General features: G+C 42.2%; 1 protein-coding gene across 2 annotated transcripts in view; it reads left to right on the top strand.

Moving 5' to 3' along the window:
- The window catches only part of REPS2 (RALBP1 associated Eps domain containing 2), a 284,312-nt gene that overhangs the window by 188,113 nt on the left and 77,893 nt on the right, over positions 1–18,306 (top strand). For both annotated transcript variants that reach the window (XM_006835601.1, XM_006835600.1), the window contains exons 10-13: positions 1,015–1,084; positions 3,293–3,346; positions 11,384–11,429; positions 14,552–14,688. In XM_006835601.1, coding sequence (XP_006835664.1) covers positions 1,015–1,084; positions 3,293–3,346; positions 11,384–11,429; positions 14,552–14,688 — 307 coding nt within the window. The remainder of the gene's footprint in view (positions 1–1,014; positions 1,085–3,292; positions 3,347–11,383; positions 11,430–14,551; positions 14,689–18,306) is intronic.

Here is an 18,306-nt window from a genome sequence, read left to right as displayed (position 1 = left end):
CCATAGGTGTAGGTCAAGTTCATCAAATTGTATCAGATTATTCTTTTTTCCTCCTTTTTCTTCTTCTAGTTGAGCTCTTGATTATCCAGTTATTGAAGCCAGGTCGAGTGGGTATTATCTGCAAGTGTGGGTGTTCTTGTGTACACATGCCCTCTCTTCTTATCAGCTGGACACTTCACTTTCTACTGTAGTCCTCTGTGGCTATGTCACTGACTCTGGGCCCAAGAGTCCCCAGGTCTTGACACACTGCTGGCCAACCAGATCTCCACCAAGGTTCACAGGAGTCTATTGAGCATTGTAGGGCTTAGCTCACTGCTTCATTGCTGTTTTTCCCTTACTTCCCCTTATCAGTGATGAGCGTGGTCACCAATCAGAGCGTGTATTCCCACTGAGTCTTAGTCTTGGAAGAGGGTTTGCACTGAGGTGAGGGGACCTGAAGTAAGTAGCTTTTAAATGGAATTTAAAAATGATTAATATATTTTTTTCATCTTCTTAATATAAGTGAGTATTTCCCCCCAAAATTAGTTAAGAGAAATGTTCCATCTGTTCATCAATAAAATTATAGTATTCCATAGCAAGGAGTCCATTTGATCAGAGTTTGACACACTTTGCGTAACAGTTCCTGACAGAGACCTGAATCATGGGAACACTTGTCAGAACCCCTCTCTGCTCTGTAGAAAAACTACATAACATTCAAGTTTGTTCTTGGCTAACTGGGCAAATGAGATGCAATTCTCTGGCTGGGTCCCAAGTTAGATTCTGATATAATACATGGTCTATAAACCTGCCTCAATCTGAATTGTAAGTTTTTCGCTCTGTGCATGTAAATTCTAAAATGAAAAGTAAGCTCTACCTCAGTAGGAACTTAAAAAAATAAAATAGTATTAAGCATTGGGGTTTACTGAAATAAATATTGGGAAGAAATAATTGCTTTTTAGAACATTTTCATTATGCATGCATACCACTTAATTTCTGTGCCCATCCATATTAATTGATTTACTTTTCATTTCCTAGAAGACATCTGTTAAAGACATGGCTGACTTCTCTGTCTCTACCCAAGATGTGACTCTTGATGATAAACAAGGTATGAAAAGAAAGAGTTTTCTCCCTGTAAAGATGTTCTACCTCTGTGTCTTCATGTCTTGGGCTGTGTGACTTCCTGACCTTTTGAGGACCGTTTTAAGGATGTGCACACATTTGGACTGACGACTCGTTACTACAGAACCCTAATTCATTAGGTGGTAATGCGAGTTTTAGTGGCCAAAGCCCCCCAGTTCATTGCCCTTTGACTCACTGCTGACCCTTAGGCCACTGTGACACCTTGCATTGGAATCTGATGAATAGATGAATTAGAAAATGGCTCACTGATGCAAGAGTTGAGAACTTCACATCTTGTGTTGACAGATATAATCCCAGAGTGTGACAAGAAGTGCACCTTTGTCCATAGCCTAGTCCATGAGGAAGTTCTCTTCTGGCCTGGCTTTCTGGCCCTGGGTCTATCTGCAGCTGGGCGGGGTGTGATGTGGAACCAAACAACAATCTGCCTGTCTTAGGGGCTGGGGTGTGTGTGGGAGAAGCTTTCTACTATCTAGAACAGCAGGAGGGGACCCCCTTCCCCGCCTCCACAGTATTTCTGTTTAATGGGTTGTCTACTAGGTCCTTCCTCCAACTTTATTCAGTCCTGAAAAAGCTGAATGGAGGCTGGCATGTTTCATCACCTTTAATTTAAAGATGAGTAAATCGAAGCTCAGACAGTATGAATCATTTGCTTAGTTAGTAAGAAAAAGAATTCAGACAACAATTAACACTTTTGAAATCTCAAGCCAGTCTTCCTTTTAGTGGTGCTTGTTAAGTGCTGTCGAGTTCGTTTTGACTCATATCAACTATGTATGAGGTTTCCGAGGAGCATTTAGTAGATTTGAACCACCAACCTTACTGTTAGCAATCCAATTCACTACCCATGAAGAACACACTCAACATTTTTCAAGTTGTAAGAAATAAAGATAACATTCAAGCTTCAAGTTGTAATATTGAAGGGATTCTATGGGCAAAATGATGCAGAAAACATCAAAAGAAGAGGGAAGGAATACATGTGACTGACTCAGCGGTACCTAACAACAATCACAGCAACAATCCGTGAATAAAAAGAGTCACATCTGACGAATCTGCACATCAGTGAAGCTTTCTTCAGCTTTTGTTGTTGATACCTGCCATTGATTTCAGCTTTGCATTGGAAACCTTATTGGAAGATTAAGCTTTCCATTATGAAACAGTAACTGTGTATTCTCCATTTGAAATACTTGCTCAGGAGAGGCCGGCAGACCTGGCTGTAGTCTGCAGCAGTGGAGACTCTGTTCCCTCTTTACCTGGTGGATATGAACCTGCACATTGGGGTAACCCTGAGTACCTGCTGTGGTGCTGTGGTAGTGTGCTGGACTGCAAAGCCAGTTTGAACTGCAAGGTCGGCGGTTCAAGCTCACCATTTACTCCTTGGAAACTCTATACAAGGTCGCTATGAGTCGGAACTGACACGACAGCACTTAACAACAACAACTTGAAAAGTACTGAAGTCTGGGCCCCAACCTCAGAGATCTGATGTGATTGTTCCTTGTGTCAAGTGTGAAAGAAGTAGTGGCCACTAAAACGACTTCAGCTCATGCAACCCCATGGGTGTCACAGTAGAACAGTATTTTGTAGGGTTTTCAATGTCTGACCTTTCAGAAGTACATCACCAGGCTTTTCTTTCGAGGCACTACTGAGTGGTCTCCAATCTTTCAGTTAAGCATGTTAACCGTGTACACCATGCAGGGACTCCCATCAGGAATGAAAAGGGGGAACTTTCTGATGTTGCTGTTGTTATTGTTAAGTGCTGTTGAGTCAGTTTTGACTCATTGCAATCCAGTATATGGTTTCTGAGGAGCGGCTGGTGGGTTTGAACTGCCAAACTTGTGGTTAGCAGTCCAGTGCTTATCCTACAGCACCACACCAGGACTCCTGATAATTCCTAGTAATACTCTTGCTAGCCGCTAGAGGTGCTCTGCCTGGAAAATTGAGAATACAGCATTGTTCTCTGTATGAGAAAAACCAATTTCCTTACTTCAGGAAGTCTTTAGTTAAGTGAATGCTCAACCCTATGGAAACTATTTTTATAGGAACTTCTATTGACTTGGAAAGCCCATTTTTGTAAATGATAACTGGGGTTTGGTTTACTGTAATCTGTCTCCAGTAAAAATTTATAGTTCTTTTTCTTTTCTTCCCTTTCATCTTATTCTCCAAAACAAAACATCAGTAGCTTCAATAAATACTACGGATGATGCCTCACCAAAGGATGTGTCTGAGGATCCAGGTAGGAGCAAAACTTTGTTTCAATACACTTTCTCTGCTCTTGGTCTGATTTGAACAACTACAGTTCCAGCGAGTAGAAGATTGCGGTCTCGGAGGGTGAGCTGGTTTTTCTCTAAATAGTTCTCTTGCATGTTATTAGAAGAAACCATTGTGAGTTGTTTTTACATGCTCCCTCATTTCTGGTGTGAGAAGAGGATGACATTCCCAATTTAGGGTTTCATTGGAGCTGGGAGGATTACAGTGAGACCTGGTGATCCCTGGAGAGTTAGGAGCTGTGAGAATTCCCAAACCAAATGGTGACTTTGGAAACTGGGTCATGTTCAGCCATCATTTTGGGGTGGTGGTGGTGGAAGGACATGTTCTGTTTGTATAGTTCAAGTCTGAAGTTGGTTCTTTCTACCTCAGATTTCTGAAGTCAAACTAGATGCATCCTGGTTTTTGTAAATTTCAGTTCACTTCAATTTGGAGAGTTAAAACTGGTGCTTCTTCCACAGCCTTTGAAGCAAATAACCATTTGTTTTCTGGAGGAACTTCAGACTTCATTTGTCATAGCCCTTCATTGACTAAGGCATGGTACCATCAAACCAAACCTACACAGTACATGAAGCATGTCTGAATTTGTTTTTCACATTATGCCTACAAGCATGCTCTGTGCCTTCTTAATTGTCCTCGCCACTGCTGCCCCTTCTTGAAGGCCTGGAGATTTCCAGCGACTTCCATTCCATGTAAGCCTTGACAGTTGTGGGAAGTTGCCATTCTTCCACTTCTTTTCCCCCTTCATGAGAAGTGATGATTCGTTAGTTGCTTCTGGCTGAATTCACAACACAGTGTGCCCTGGCCACATTTGCAGGTATTCACACATCCCAAGTGACAGGACTATCTTTTAGGGGCTTCAAGGCTGATGGAAGCATGAGCTTAAGACAGTGCTCTTCAGCCTCTTCTAGTCTGAAACCGGTAGACATTTACCAAGACCTGCCTGAGAGATCTGTTTGCAGCCAGAAGGAGAAGCAGTCCCCTTGGCATTAATGCTAATAATGAGTGGTGATGGGGAGGCGCTGTGTTATCAGGGAATGGGGCTATGTCTTGTGATCTAATTTTTCATAAGCTGGACCCTTTGAACTGCTGAAACTGTATGTGCAACGGACTTCAAAATGTTTGTGGAAAAATGGAATTAAAAGAGAACAGAATTTTTTTCACAAACTGTAAAAAAGTCATATAAGCGAAGACCAGTAGAATTCTTAACAACGTAACATTCCACCCTAATTCAACAGAGCACACTACATAGGAGTGATGTTTCTCTTGATGCCTTTGGGTCACACTGAGTTTCACCGCTTACACTGTGCTTTCCAGACTGCTGCTGGGGATTTTAGTGCCTTTACCAGCTAGCACCTAGTGGCCTTCTTAGGATAGAATAGTTCTCTCCATCCATCACCTGCTTCCATTGGTACCTTCTTTGCTATTCTGTTGTTGTTGTTGTTATGTGCCATCGAGTCATTTCCGACCCATAGCGACCCTGTATAGGGTTTCCGAGGGTGTAAATCTGTACGGGAGTAGAAAGCCTCATCTTTCTCCCGCGGTGCAGCTGGTAGTTTCGAACCGCTGACCTTAAGGTTCGCAGCCAGGAACTAAATTTCTAAGCTTGAAAACTGTTGTTGTTATTAAGTGCCCGTTGAGTTGGTACCGACTCATAGCAACCCTGTATAGGGTTTCCGAGGAGCAGATGGTGAGCTTGAACCGCCGACATTGAGGTTCAAACCAACCTTGCAGTCCACTGCATTAACCCATAGTGCCACACCTTATTGATGCATTCTATAACAAGAAGTGCAGCCAGAGTGCTCCTTAGAGGCCAAGATGGCTAAACTTCGTCTCTCATACTTTGTACATATTGTCAGGAGGGAACAGTCACTGGAGAAGTATATCATGCTTGGTAAGGTGGAGGGTGGGAGAAAAAAAAGAGGAAGACCCCAAAGAGATGGATTGGCCAGGTGGCATCATTGATGGCGTCAAGTGTGGTTGGCCCAGGATCGGACATTGTTTTGTTCTGCTGTGTATGGGGTCGCTATGAGTCGGTTCCGACTCGATGGCACCTGCTGACAACAACAACATAACAGCGATATTTTAGAATTCTAAAATACTCTTCATATTCTTTGCACGTTTACCTTCTTATCTCTCCCTGTGAGGTATGGGTACTACATTTTTATTAGGCTCATTCTGTGCGTGAAGAAACTGAGGTTCCGGGAGGTCACTGTGAGTTCATGCCATAGTCAGGAGGAGAACCTAGGCCTCAGGACTCCCGCTGCCCACTCCACTGTTTGTCATCATCAGGCTGTTTATCTCTTATGGACAGGGCTCACCCCTCCTTCCACACCCATCCCTACCCCAGCAAGAAGAAAAAGATAATGGCAGTTAACAGGGGAATGAAAACGGTCCCCCTAGTTTGCTTTGGGGACAGTATTTTAACTCAGACAGGACTTTATGTATCCACAAACTCCTTGAGAGGAGGGGGCTTGAGGGAGAAGAGGGGCACAGAGTAAGCAGCGGGCAGCCTGCTTAGGAGGCTCCCCCAGCCCTATGATGAGTCCATCCGGCTCTGGTCACCTGGCCCAAGGCAGACCCCATGGCTGGCAGGAGCAGCTGCCCTCCAGGCCCTATTCTTTGCTGCCTGGGATTTGTAAGAGGGGAGGTAACGTTTCATTTACATCCAAGTGCATGTACATGACATGGGGCAGGAGGGGCCTCAGACACACTGGGCTTTCTGTGCTCGCTTTTGAGGCTGTGGCTGTGTTGCAAAGGGTTGAAATCGAGAGATGTGTGTGTTTTTAGTACAATAAGCCAGAGTGTTTAGGTTGGGAAAAGACCTCTCTTGTTCAGCTGACCCTGTTGAAGGGAATATGTATGGGTGGTGTACACTGTTCTTCGTTAGCATTTCTGAAGGTTTCATCTCCTTTTTGGCCCTGCTTATCTAACCCCCCAGGGGTTTTAATAATCATCATCAATTCAGGCTGCTTCATTAACAGAAGGGTGTTTATCTTTGGGATAATACAGGGCCAGATTGTCTTTTTTGAAGGATTTGTGCCCACAGAGGTATATGTCACTAAGAGTCCATAATGTCGTTGTTAGGTGACTTTGAGTCGGTACCAACTGATAATGACATTATGCACAACACAGTGAAACAATGCCTGTGAGCCAATCTCACAAACATTGCCACACTTGAGCCCATTGCTGCTGCCACTGTGTCAATCCATCTCATCAGGGGTCTTCCTCTTTTTCCACTGACCCTTCATTTCACCAAGCATGATGTCCTTCTCCAGGGACTGGTCCCTTGTAATAATATGTATGAAATATGAGAGACAAAGTCTGGCCATCCTGACTCCGAAAGACCAGCCTTGCTATATTTCTTCCAACATCGAGTTTGTTTATTCTTTTGGAAGTCCATGGTACTTTTAATATTCTCCTCCAACACCATGACTTAAAAGCATCAATTCTTCTACTGTCTTCCTTATTCACTGTCCAACTTTCATATGCATATGAGGCTATTAAAATTACCATGGCTTGAGTCAGTCACACCTTAGTCCTCAAACTGACATCTTTGTTCCTGAACATTTTAAAGAGGTCTTGTGCAGCAGGTTTGCCTAATGCAATATATTGTTTGGAGTCCTGGTGTGGTGATGCAGGTTAATGTGCTGGAATGCAAAGTCGGTTTGAACTGCAAGGTTGGCAGTTCAGCCTCAGAAACCCTATACAGGATTGCTATGAGTTGGAACCGACTTGACAGCACTTAACAACGACAACAACAATATACTGTTTGATTTCTTGACTGCTTCTTCCAAGCAAAATGAAGTTTTTGAGAACTTCAATCTTTTTCCATTCATCATGATGTTATTTATTGGTCCAGTGGTGAGGATTTTTGTTTTCTTGTTATTGAGGTACACCAATATTGTAGGCTGTGGTCTTTGATCTTGATCAGTAAGTATTTAAGTCCTCTTTACTTTCAGCAAGCAAGGTTGTATCATCTGCATATCATACGTAGTTAATGAGTCTTCCTCCAACCCTGATGCCATGTTTCTCTTCATAGAATTTAGCTTCTCAGATCATTTGCTCAGCATACAGGTTGAATAAGAATGGTGAAAGGATACAACCCTGCTGCTTACCTTTCCTAATTTAAAACCATTCAGTGTCCCCTTGTTCTGTTCAAACAAGTGCCTTTTGGTCTATGTACAGATTTCTCATGAGCATAATTAAGTGTTCTGGAGTACTCATTCTCTGCAGTATTGTCCAGAGCTTGTCACGATCCACACAATTGAAAGCCTTGGCATAGTTAGTACAGCACAGGTAAGCATCTATTCTCTGTTTTCAGCCAAGATCCATCTGACGTCAGTAATGATATCCCTTGTTCCATGACCTCATCTGAATCTGGCCTGAATCTCTGGAAGTTCCCTGCCATTGTACTGCTGAAGCCATTTTAAAATTATCTTTAGCAAAATTTTACTTGCGTGCAATATTAATGATATTTGTTGTTTGATGACTTCCGCATTCTATTATGTCACCTCTCTTTGGAATGGGCACAAATACAGATTTCTTCCAATCAGTTGGCCAGGTAGCTGCATTCCAAAGTTCTTGGCATAGATGAGTGAGTGCCTCCAGTGCCACATCCGTTTGTTGAAAGATTCCAGTTTGTATTCCATCAAATCCTGGACTCTTAATCTTTGCCAATGCCTTCAGTGCACATTGGACTTGTTCATTCAGTATCATTGGTTCTTGATCATATGTTATTTCTTCAGATGTTTGAACATCAGCCATTGCTTCTTTTGATGCTTTCTACATCATTCAATATTTTCCCCATAGAATCCTCCAGTATTTCAAGTTGATGTTTGAATTTTTTATTCAGTTCTTTCAGCTTGAGAAATGCTGAGCATGTTCTTCCCTTTTGGTTTTCTAACTCCAGGTCTTTGCACATTTCATTATAGTATTTGACTTTGTCTTCTCAAGCTGCTCTTTGAAATTTTCTGTTCAGCTCTTTTATCTCCTCATGTCCTCCGTTTGGTTTAGCAGCTCTACACTGGAGAGAAGTTTCAGAGTATTTTCTGACATCCATTTTGGTCTTTTCCTTCTTTATTGTCTTTGTAATGATCTTTTGTTTTCTTCTTATATGATGTTCTTGATGTCATCCCACAGCTCCTCTGGTCTTGGGTTTTTAATGTCTGATGTATCAAATCTGTTCTTGAGACAATCTCTAAATTCAGGTGGGATATGGTCAAGGTCATATTTTGGCTCTTGTGAACTTGTTTATTAGCAACTGATGATTTGTTCCAGTCTGCCTCTGGCCTTGTTTTGGCTGATGATATGGCTGATGATAATGGAGCTTTTTCACCGTCTCTTTCCACAGATGTAGTCAGTTTGATTTCTGTGTATTCCATCTGGTGAATTCCATGTGTATAGTCATCTTTTATGGTAAAAAAAGATATATGCAATGAAGACGTCATTGGTCTTGCTAAATTCTGTCATGTGATCGCTAGCATTGTTTGTGTCACCAAGGCCATATTTTCCAAGGACTGATCCTTCCTTTTGGTTTTCAGCCTTTGCATTCCAGTCACCAGTAATTATCAATACATGTTGATTGCATGTTTGATCAATTTCAGACTGAAGAAGTTGGTTGTTGTTGTTGTTGTTAAGTACCGTGGAGTCGGTTCCAACTCATAGTGACCCTACATAGGGTTTCTGAGGCTGCAAATCTTTACAGGAGCAGAAAGCCTCATCTTTCTCCCGCGGAACAGCTGGTAGTTTCGAACTGCTGACCTTGAGGTTAGTAGCCTGATTCGTAACCTCTATGCTACCAGAAGTTGGTAGAATTCTTCAATTTCATTATCACTGGCTTTAGTGATTGGTGTGTAAATTAATAATAGTTGTATTAACTGGTCTTCCTTGTAGGTGTATGGATATTATCCTATCACAGACAGCATTGTACTTCAAGATCTTAAAATGTTCTTTTTGATGATGCATTCGATGCCAGTCCTCTTCAATTTGTTATTCCTGGCATAATAAACCAGGTGATTGTCAGATTCAATATGACCAATACTAGACAGCTCAGTAATGCCTAGGATATTGACCTTTATGAGTTACATTTCATTTTTTACAACTTGCAATTTTCCTAGATTCATACTTCATACATTCCATGATCTGGTTACTACTGGATGTCTACAGCTGATTCTCCTCATTTTGAGTTATGCCCCATCAGCAAATGAAGGTCCTGAAAGTTTCACTCCACTCTTATCAATCATCACGGTCAACTCTACTTTGAGGAGGCAGCTCTTCCTCAGTATATTTTGTGTGCCTTCCACCCTGAGGGGCTCATCTTCTGGCACTGTATCCAATGATGTTCTGGTACTCTTCATCATGTTTCAATAGTCAGTATTCTTGTGCTATCTGAATGTTCTACTGCTATTCATAAGGTTTTCAGTGGCTGAGTATTTGGAAGTAGTCTGTCTCTCTTTCCTCCTAATCTGTCTTGCTATGGAAGCTTAGCTGAAACCTGTCCACCATGGATGACCCTCTTAGTATTCAAATACTGGTGGCATAGCTTCCAGAATCACGGCAACATGCAAGCCATCACAGTATAAAAGCTGGCAGACAAGTGGTGGAGTGTCCATGATCCCTTCTGTGAAATAGGACATTATGTGATTTGGATGTTATGTGAACTCCATCTTAAAACCTTATGGGAACCCACTTCTGGTTGTCCTTGTTATTGCTGTTGCTGCTGCTGCTTAGCTGCTGGTCAAGGCTGAAGAAATAGACTCCAGTGGCGGTGGCTGAAAGGGTTGGAGGCTGGAGCGTGGCCAGTGGAAGTGATTGGGGAGGTAGTGGCGCATGCTCAGCCCTGCTTGCGGTTCTGATTGGCTGAGCAGCAGAAGCAGCCTGGGCCTGCAGCCCCCACTACTGTTGCTTCTTGACTGCTGGGCCCAGAGCCTTGTCCTCTGTCTCACTTGTCTGTGTCCCATCCTACCCATTGTTCACTTGTGCAAGAGTCTGGGTTTAGGGTCTTTAAAACCATTCATTAGTGGGAAATAATAAGCAAAAAGAACCTGACTTTCCTTAAAAAAGGAAAACATAAGAGTTCACAGACATATATGGTTGGATTTCTGCCCAAGTGGATTCTAAGTGATACATACCAATAAATAAACTACATTCTCCTTGTTCCTAGTTTTACCTACTGCCTTCAAGTCGCTTCACCCTTCAGAATGAATTTTTATGACATTTTATGATGAAAAAATTTCAGTGTGTGCAAATCCTAGCATAGCTAGTGCTTTATAAAGTTGCCTCCCATAGAGGTCTGGAAACATAAGAAGATTCCTGTTTTTCAAAAAATGTTTCTAACTACTCTTGACAATTTGTGATGTGGTGGTGGTGGTGGGGCACTAAGTAGGCTCCACAGGTGTTTATTGTGAGCAACTTAGTTTATGATTGAAATTTGATAAGAAGCTGTACACTTGGCAAACATTTTGAGATTTCATTCCGTCATATTTGCGGTACGATTTGGTTTTAGAGATACGGGTTTAAGACTGTTTTCTTATTGGAAAAGCAACATAGCTCACTTCAGCTGATTTGTGGACTTTGATTTCTTATGGCTGTGCTGTTCTGATAGTATATTTTAAGACCTACGGAGCCCAAGAGATTTCCTAGCTTTCAGGAGAGACTAGTTTCAAATTGATTACTAAGCTAACCCGTCTTAGTCAAGATGCTCTCAAGTATTATATATATTAAAAGAAAAAAAAAAGTGGAAAGGTGGTCTCTTCAGAGTGGAATTTCCTTATTAATCAACTTAGATTTAAGAATGGTTTCTAATGAAAGAAAAAATGTTGGTTTTGCTTTCCTTTTAATGGTGCCTTTTGTGAGCATGTGGACGGCATCCAAGTTCTCCACACAGACGCCTGTGCCTCATGTTCGCCTGCTGATATGTTCTATACTAGCCCTGGTGCTGCATGTAAACCAGTTTCACTGCAGAAATGAAATCCAAGCAAACAACAAATAATCTTTGTTTCAGCAACTCCTAAGGATTCCAACAGTCTCAAAGCAAGACCAAGATCCAGGTAGTGTCTGTTTACTTTCTGCTTTAATGTCCTTTGTGCCATGTCCCAAACCCCAACTCAAAACTCAACCCATGCTTGCCTTTTCAGTGTAATGTATTAAAAAAGTATGAAAATGCATAACTACATTTATATAAATAAACATATAAAACATAAGTACCAACTATATATGTATAGTTTTTAATGAGTTGTTTTTTGAGAGACTTGTCTCCTGATTTGATTTGGAGGTTTTAAAAATTATTATTATTATTACTACTCCCAATTGGGTGTCAGCCAAAGGGAATCAAATTATTTTAAATTCCTTCTTTAAGATAATAAAATTTTGTTGGGAAAGAGGGGGAAAAATCACCATTTTAGCATTACTATATTCATCATTTTGTTGGTTCTCTGCACATTTATGAGGTAAGTCACAAAGTATTACTATAAAACCATTGTTGTTGATGTTAAGTGCCTTCGAGTCAATTCCAACTCACAGGGACCCTGAATAGGGTTTCTGAGGAGCAGCTGGGAAATTTGAACTGCCGACCTTGCAGTCCAAACAGACCCTGAGGTCCAGTGCTTGGTCCCACAGTGCCACACCAGAACCTAGAAACCTTTATTAAGCAAAAATATCAAAGTGGGAAGCTATTCTGTTTAAACATCTCCTCCATCTAGGTCTTCTACCTTCAGAAGGTGGTATTTCCATCTCTAACCCTTCCCTGAAGAATTCTGCATCCTTCTTTTTGCACATCAAAATGGCAGTTTTGTCATTCTCAGGGGACTCAAATCATGTTCCTTTTCAATGTTCTTTGAGTTTGGGGGACAAAAAAGTCTGAAAGGGCAAGATTAGGACTGTAGGATAGATGGGGTAAGGTTTCTCAAGGAAATTCTCATTGGACCGTTGGAGATTGAGCAGGTACATTGTTGTGATGGGAAAATGTCCTCAGTGTAACTTTCTTGGTCTTTTTCTCATCAATACAATTTTCAATTTTCATATAACTTTTACATTGTAAGACCCTGTGGTTTTCCTGTATCCTTGGAGAAATTCTATCAAGATTACCCCTTTGGAGTTCCCAAGATCAGTCACTATATCTTCTGAGCTGATCTCTGCCTTGAATTTAACTGGTCCACCAGATCTCCTTGGAAGACATTGTTTTGATTGGACCTTTTATTTATTTTTAAAGACACTCAAATGAGACCAAGACAAGTATATTGTGGAGGGAACAAGCACATCTACACATATCTATAGCCATCTACTGATCACAGAGACATGCTTAAGCACTTTTTGTCTGGAACAACGTCATCATCATGCACGTGTGAACTGGAACCCTAGTAGCAATACTTTTTGACTTAGCCTTGAATTTAAATTGCTCGTAGTTACACGATCTCACTTATTTGCTGTGCAGTAAGTTTCCATATGGAAATCTAAATCTGAATAAGATTGTATATGAAGATAAAATAGGTGTGAGGTGTGTGGTATGGGATATATACTAACCTATCCAAACCTGTGACAGATGGAACTTGATGGAACGATCTTGTTTTATTCAGGGCTCAAAAGTTTTCAGCCTTTGACAGTATAGTCTTACCACTTTCCTATCATTTTCTGTTAGTGGAAAATATTTGAGTTTTCCTTCTGTTGTGACAGGTTCCTAACAGAGGTTCTAGCTTTTATGTGGTGTGTATGTTTTTTTTGTGTGTGTATATATGTGTGTGCGCATGATTATTTATTTATTTGAAAGATGTCACTCAATCTATATTGGGCATAGAAAGTTTTTTTTTATATATATAATTTCTAGTTTCTTTTTAAATGACAAAGTTCCCATTGGAAAACTTTGCTTTTATAGCAGTCATTTTATTCTGTTTGACAGTGTTAAAACATTCGTCCCTGCTCCTTCCTGCATACCTTTCTGCTTTATCTGCCTTGCCAGTTGTTACAGAGGCCAGCCCAGAGTATGTCACAGGGCTGTGTGGTTGCTTTACTAAAGATTTGCAAGACAAAGCCCTCAACTCCTGCAAAGAAACCTTGAGGAACTCATTCAGGAAAATAGAAGCTTGTTTTGTCAAAAATGGCCAAGAATGGAAGGAGCTTAGTAATAATAATAGAGTCTAGTCTAACAATAGCTCAATATGAAGGAGAATTTTCCAAGATAAATGTGTCTTTAGGACACATCTCTAAAGCAAAAGACATGTTTTCCCTTGACATAAAATTAGTGGGGAAGCTGAATAGCACAGATGTATCCATTCAGCTCTTAAGTCTTTTTCTTGATCCCAGTATTGGAAACCTATCTTTAAGCCTATTCCTAATAAGCAAGAGACCAACGTACTGAGATTGAATGAATTTCAAAAATAAGCAGGTCTCTGTTACGCATTCTACCCACAGTTGCCAATGGAGTTAGTTCATCGTTGGCTCACAAGGCAGTAACAACAGAACGTTTGTAAATGGAACTTAGAGGCAGACTGCTTGGAGTTTGAATTGTACATATGCAACTGATTAGCTATGTGACCTTTGGCACTTTAGTTCCTTTTTCTTTAATTGTCATTATTGGAGGTCCAGTCTCCAAAGTGGCCTAGTTAGTTACTACTTTACTACTGGTTGAGGGCGAAGTTTAGAGGAGATTTTTTTGTTTAGAATTTTTCCAGAATAACCCATGTTTCTCAGGACACGAAAACCTCCCCTATCCCATGGAACACCGCTGATGTTTGTTTTCCTTTCCGGAATTTCATTTGTGGCATATTCCTTGTGCACATTTGATTCTTACCTTCAGCTGTCTATCCCAGTTCCACAGTGCTTGTTGTCACAGTTGCATGTAAGCAGAGGAAAAAGTCTGCACCTGAAGTGCTTCTCTTAGAATAGGAAAGGTTTACGTGCGCTTCTTGTTCATCATTCCAACAGGCATTGATTTGAATTTACATGAAGCTTTTCCTTTTGGGTACATTTAGGTCTGAGGTATAAGAAGAGCAAGAAGTATAAAGATCCCAATTCGTGTTTGGGATTTAGACAGTTCTTGTACATTGTGGCATCTGCTTGGGGAGCCGGTGAACCCTGTGCAGTCACGCTGCCTTCGAGAGCATTTTCTGTGTCAACCTCCAGCTGCCCAGAGTAACACTTTGCCATTACCCTCTGACCATCCCTTATTTTACTGCAGATCTTACTCTAGCACCTCCATAGAAGAGGCCATGAAAAGGGGCGAGGACCCTCCTACCCCGCCACCGCGGCCACAGAAAACCCATTCCAGAGCCTCCTCCTTGGATCTGAATAAAGTCTTCCAGCCCAGTGTGCCAGGTGAATTCAACACCCTACCTCAGCCCTTGCCCTTCCTGTTGGAGTCAGTGGATACGTATCAATCCTGGAAGCTTTTGGGAGTGCAGAGGATGAGCCAACCTGGCCATTCCTAATGCCATTAAGGGCTTTCTGTTGCTATGGTAGTCTCTCTAGGGTGGGAGGTGGGTAGAAGGCAGTTCCAGATTGATACTTAGCACACGTATCTGGCGCATTGCCCACACTAGTCATGGATCAAGAATTAGGAAATTCTGTAGCAAGAGGGGAAAAGCATTGACACCCCAGACAGCCCCCTGAGCAAGTAGTTGGAGTCTTGTTCACGGCATCATGGTATCTCGCAAACAAAGTTGCTGTCTATCATTTCCTCAGACACTTGTGTCACTCGGTTTTGATTGACCTTGGTTATAAATGGCTTTCTAGACCTGTCTCCTGCGTTCCTTTAGAATATCACATGTCCTGTTGGGTTTAATGCTAAGGGCATTGCTTCTAAATCTGACCGATAAATGATTGGGGGACGGCTCTAAGACAGTGGGCCCTTAAAGTGGGAGTTTGAGGCTTCTGGAAATGGGGAAGGCCATAAGAACCTGGCTGAGGCTTCCCTCCCCTGACTCCGCAAGTATCGGAGGAATAGAAGATGAGAAGCCTAGCTGTGCCTTAGTGAACGGGATCATCCCAAATGTTATTTGCGGAGCAACTAGGGCTTTTCCACTGATGAATGCAGGCAAGCTAGATGTGCAAGCGTGTCCTGGAGTGCTTTCTGTGTTGATGTGTATTTTAAATCAAGCCAGCAACAGATGTCAGTGATTTGAAGAGTCTTTGTCTCCTACAGTGAGAAAAGACTCTCCTTGGCTGACACATAGGCATGACCTTGGTGTCTGAGCAGAGCACAGTGTGTTTTATTTGTTCTGATAAAGTCCTCTCCTTGTATTAAAGTTAGAGATTGTTTTTTAATACACTAGAATCTGGAACTCCCTTTGAAATTTGATTATCTGCCATGAGTTCATCAGGCAAAAATTTGCCTTGAATTTCCCTCCATTCTGGCATAAATTCACAGTCACTGGTATTTGGGGTGGGGAGGCAGCCACGGATGATGATGCTACAAAAGCTCCACATGGTGGGTAGATTATGACCTAGGCAGTTTTAAAATGGATCCAAGAAGATTGAACCAGTCTGGGCAGCTATCTCAGTACCGTCCCCTTGTAAAAGAGTGAGGCAGGGCAGCGGACACATTGCTCAGGTTGGGTAACCAGCTAGAAGATGCCAACTGGGTTTGAAGACTGATGTCTTGGGGTTTTTAAGACAACCTATGCAGTGGAGTTCTGGTAACGTAGTGGTTACAGATCAGGCTGCGAGCCTTAAGGTCAGCAGTTCGAAAATGCCAGCTGTTCTGCGGGAGAAAGATGAGGCTTTCTGTGCCCATAAAGATTTACGGCCTCGGAAACCCTGTACAGGGTCGCTATGGGTCGGAATCGACTTGACAGCACTTAACAACAGCAACATACAGTGGAGTCCTAGTGTGGTGCTATAGGATAAGTACTGGACTGCTAACCGCAAGGTTGGCGGTTTAAATCCACCAGCCACTCCTTGGAGACCCTATACAGGGTCACTATGAGTCAGAACTGGCTCAGTGGCACTTAATAACAACACCACCAACAACAATTCATAGCCTTCATGTTGACCTCAGAGGCTGTGGGCCTCTGATCTCCCCACTTGAGCAGGAGGTGGCTATGATGATGCTTATTGGCTGCTGCACTGGGTAATTGTCCCTCCAACCCTGGCTCCCCTTCCTTCGGCCCACTTTTCCACAGGCTGTCTTAGCCCTGCCCCCCTTCATAACAATAGAATACAAAGGAAAAGTCTGAAAAGAGGAATAAATTGTGAGATGAAACAAGAATGAGTTGAAAGTGAAAGGTAAAATTCAAGAAGCTAATGTTAAAAAGAAATTCACAGGATGTACAAAACAGTGAATGAGACTAAGTTGCCAAAACAGAGATGTAGCTTAAGTGGCACGAATGAAAGAGGACAAAGATGGGGTGGTTATTACATAGGCGTGAAGGTACTTATACAAAGGAAGACGGAGGAAACTGTATAGAAGACTTTAGACTCAGTTCACTGCAGGCTTGAAGGTCACGATTTAGGTACGATTTAAAGGAATGACTTAGAAGTGGTTGGCACTAGTGCCTCTAAATTTATGGAGATGGGTGACATGATCATGGGAGACCATGACAAAGCCTTTTGTAGAATGTAAATCTATAAAAATGAACACGGCCAACTTTGGAAGTGATGGAACAATTTGGCTTAAATGAACTTTGAAGAGAGTAAGAATACGATTTATAGGAACCTAGACTATGGTTCAAGCTCACCAATCACTCCTCGGAAACCCTATACAGGGTAGCTATGGGTTGGAACCGAGTTGATGACACTTAACAACAGATTATCCCAGCCCTGGTGGCATTATAGGATAAGCATTGGACTGCTAACCACAAGGTTGGCAATTCAATCCCACCAGCTGCTCTGTAGGAGAAAGAGGAAGACTGTAGAAGAATTGATGCTTTTGAGTTATGGTGTTGGAGGAGAATATTGAAAGTGCCATGGGCTGCCCATAGAACCAACAGATCCATTTTGGAAGAAGTGCAGCCAGAGTGCTCCTTAGAGGCCAAGATGGCCAAACTTCATGTCTTATACTTCGGACATATTGTCAGGAGGGACCAGTCAGTGGAGAAGGATATCATGTTTGGTAAGGAGGAGGGTCAGAGAAAAAGAAGAAGACCCCCAATGAGATGGATTGGCCAGGTGGCAGTATCGATGGACTCAAGTGTGGCAACAGTAGTGAGGTTGGCCCAGGATTGGGCAGTGTTTCATTCAGCTGTGTATAAGGTTGCTATGGGTCAGTACCAGCTTGATGGCACCTAACAACAATAACAAGGTGTTGGCATCAAATCAAGGGTGTGGATTTTCACAGGGAGAAGCTGCTATGATACGGTCACTGTGGGTATTCGGCAGTTCACCATTTGTAATAGCTTATCATGCAAGCTCTGGTAGCCTAGTGGTTACGAATCGGGCTGCGAGCCTTAAGGTCAGCGGTTTGAAACTACCAGCCGCTCCGTGGGAGAAAGATGAGGCTTTCTACTCCCGTAAAGATTTACACCCTCAGAAAAAAACCCTGTACAAGGTCGCTATGGGTCGGAACCGACTCGACGGCACTTAACAACAACAACAACAATCATGCACTGGCTGCCAGCTCTTCCGTGGGAGAAGGATGAGGCTTTCTGCTCCTGTAAAGATTTACAGCCTCAGAAACCCTGTACAGGGTCGCTATGAGTCGGAACCGACTCCATGGCACATAACGACAACAACAGCATCATGTATTGGACTCATGTCTCTCCATCATCCCAAATAGCTGTTGTGTTTGAGTGGCAATGAAAATGTACAGGAAAGACTAAAATTTGTGGTGAGGCATGTGTACAAAATCTGGAGACCATCAAACCTGAGGCTTGCCCAGTGATGGGCAGGTTTTATGGCCTTTGTTGTTGAAGTTTCTGCATTAAGCACACTGGGAAGCCAATACTTTCTTGATCCATACCTCCTTTTTTTCATGGAAGCAGTTGTTTTCATGAAGGA

This window comes from Chrysochloris asiatica, unplaced genomic scaffold (genome assembly GCF_000296735.1).
Source record: "Chrysochloris asiatica unplaced genomic scaffold, ChrAsi1.0 scaffold00018, whole genome shotgun sequence".
In the NCBI taxonomy this organism is placed as follows: domain Eukaryota; kingdom Metazoa; phylum Chordata; class Mammalia; order Afrosoricida; family Chrysochloridae; genus Chrysochloris; species Chrysochloris asiatica.
The sequence above is the reverse complement of the archived record's forward strand: the minus strand, read 5'-3'. Positions and strand labels throughout refer to the sequence as shown.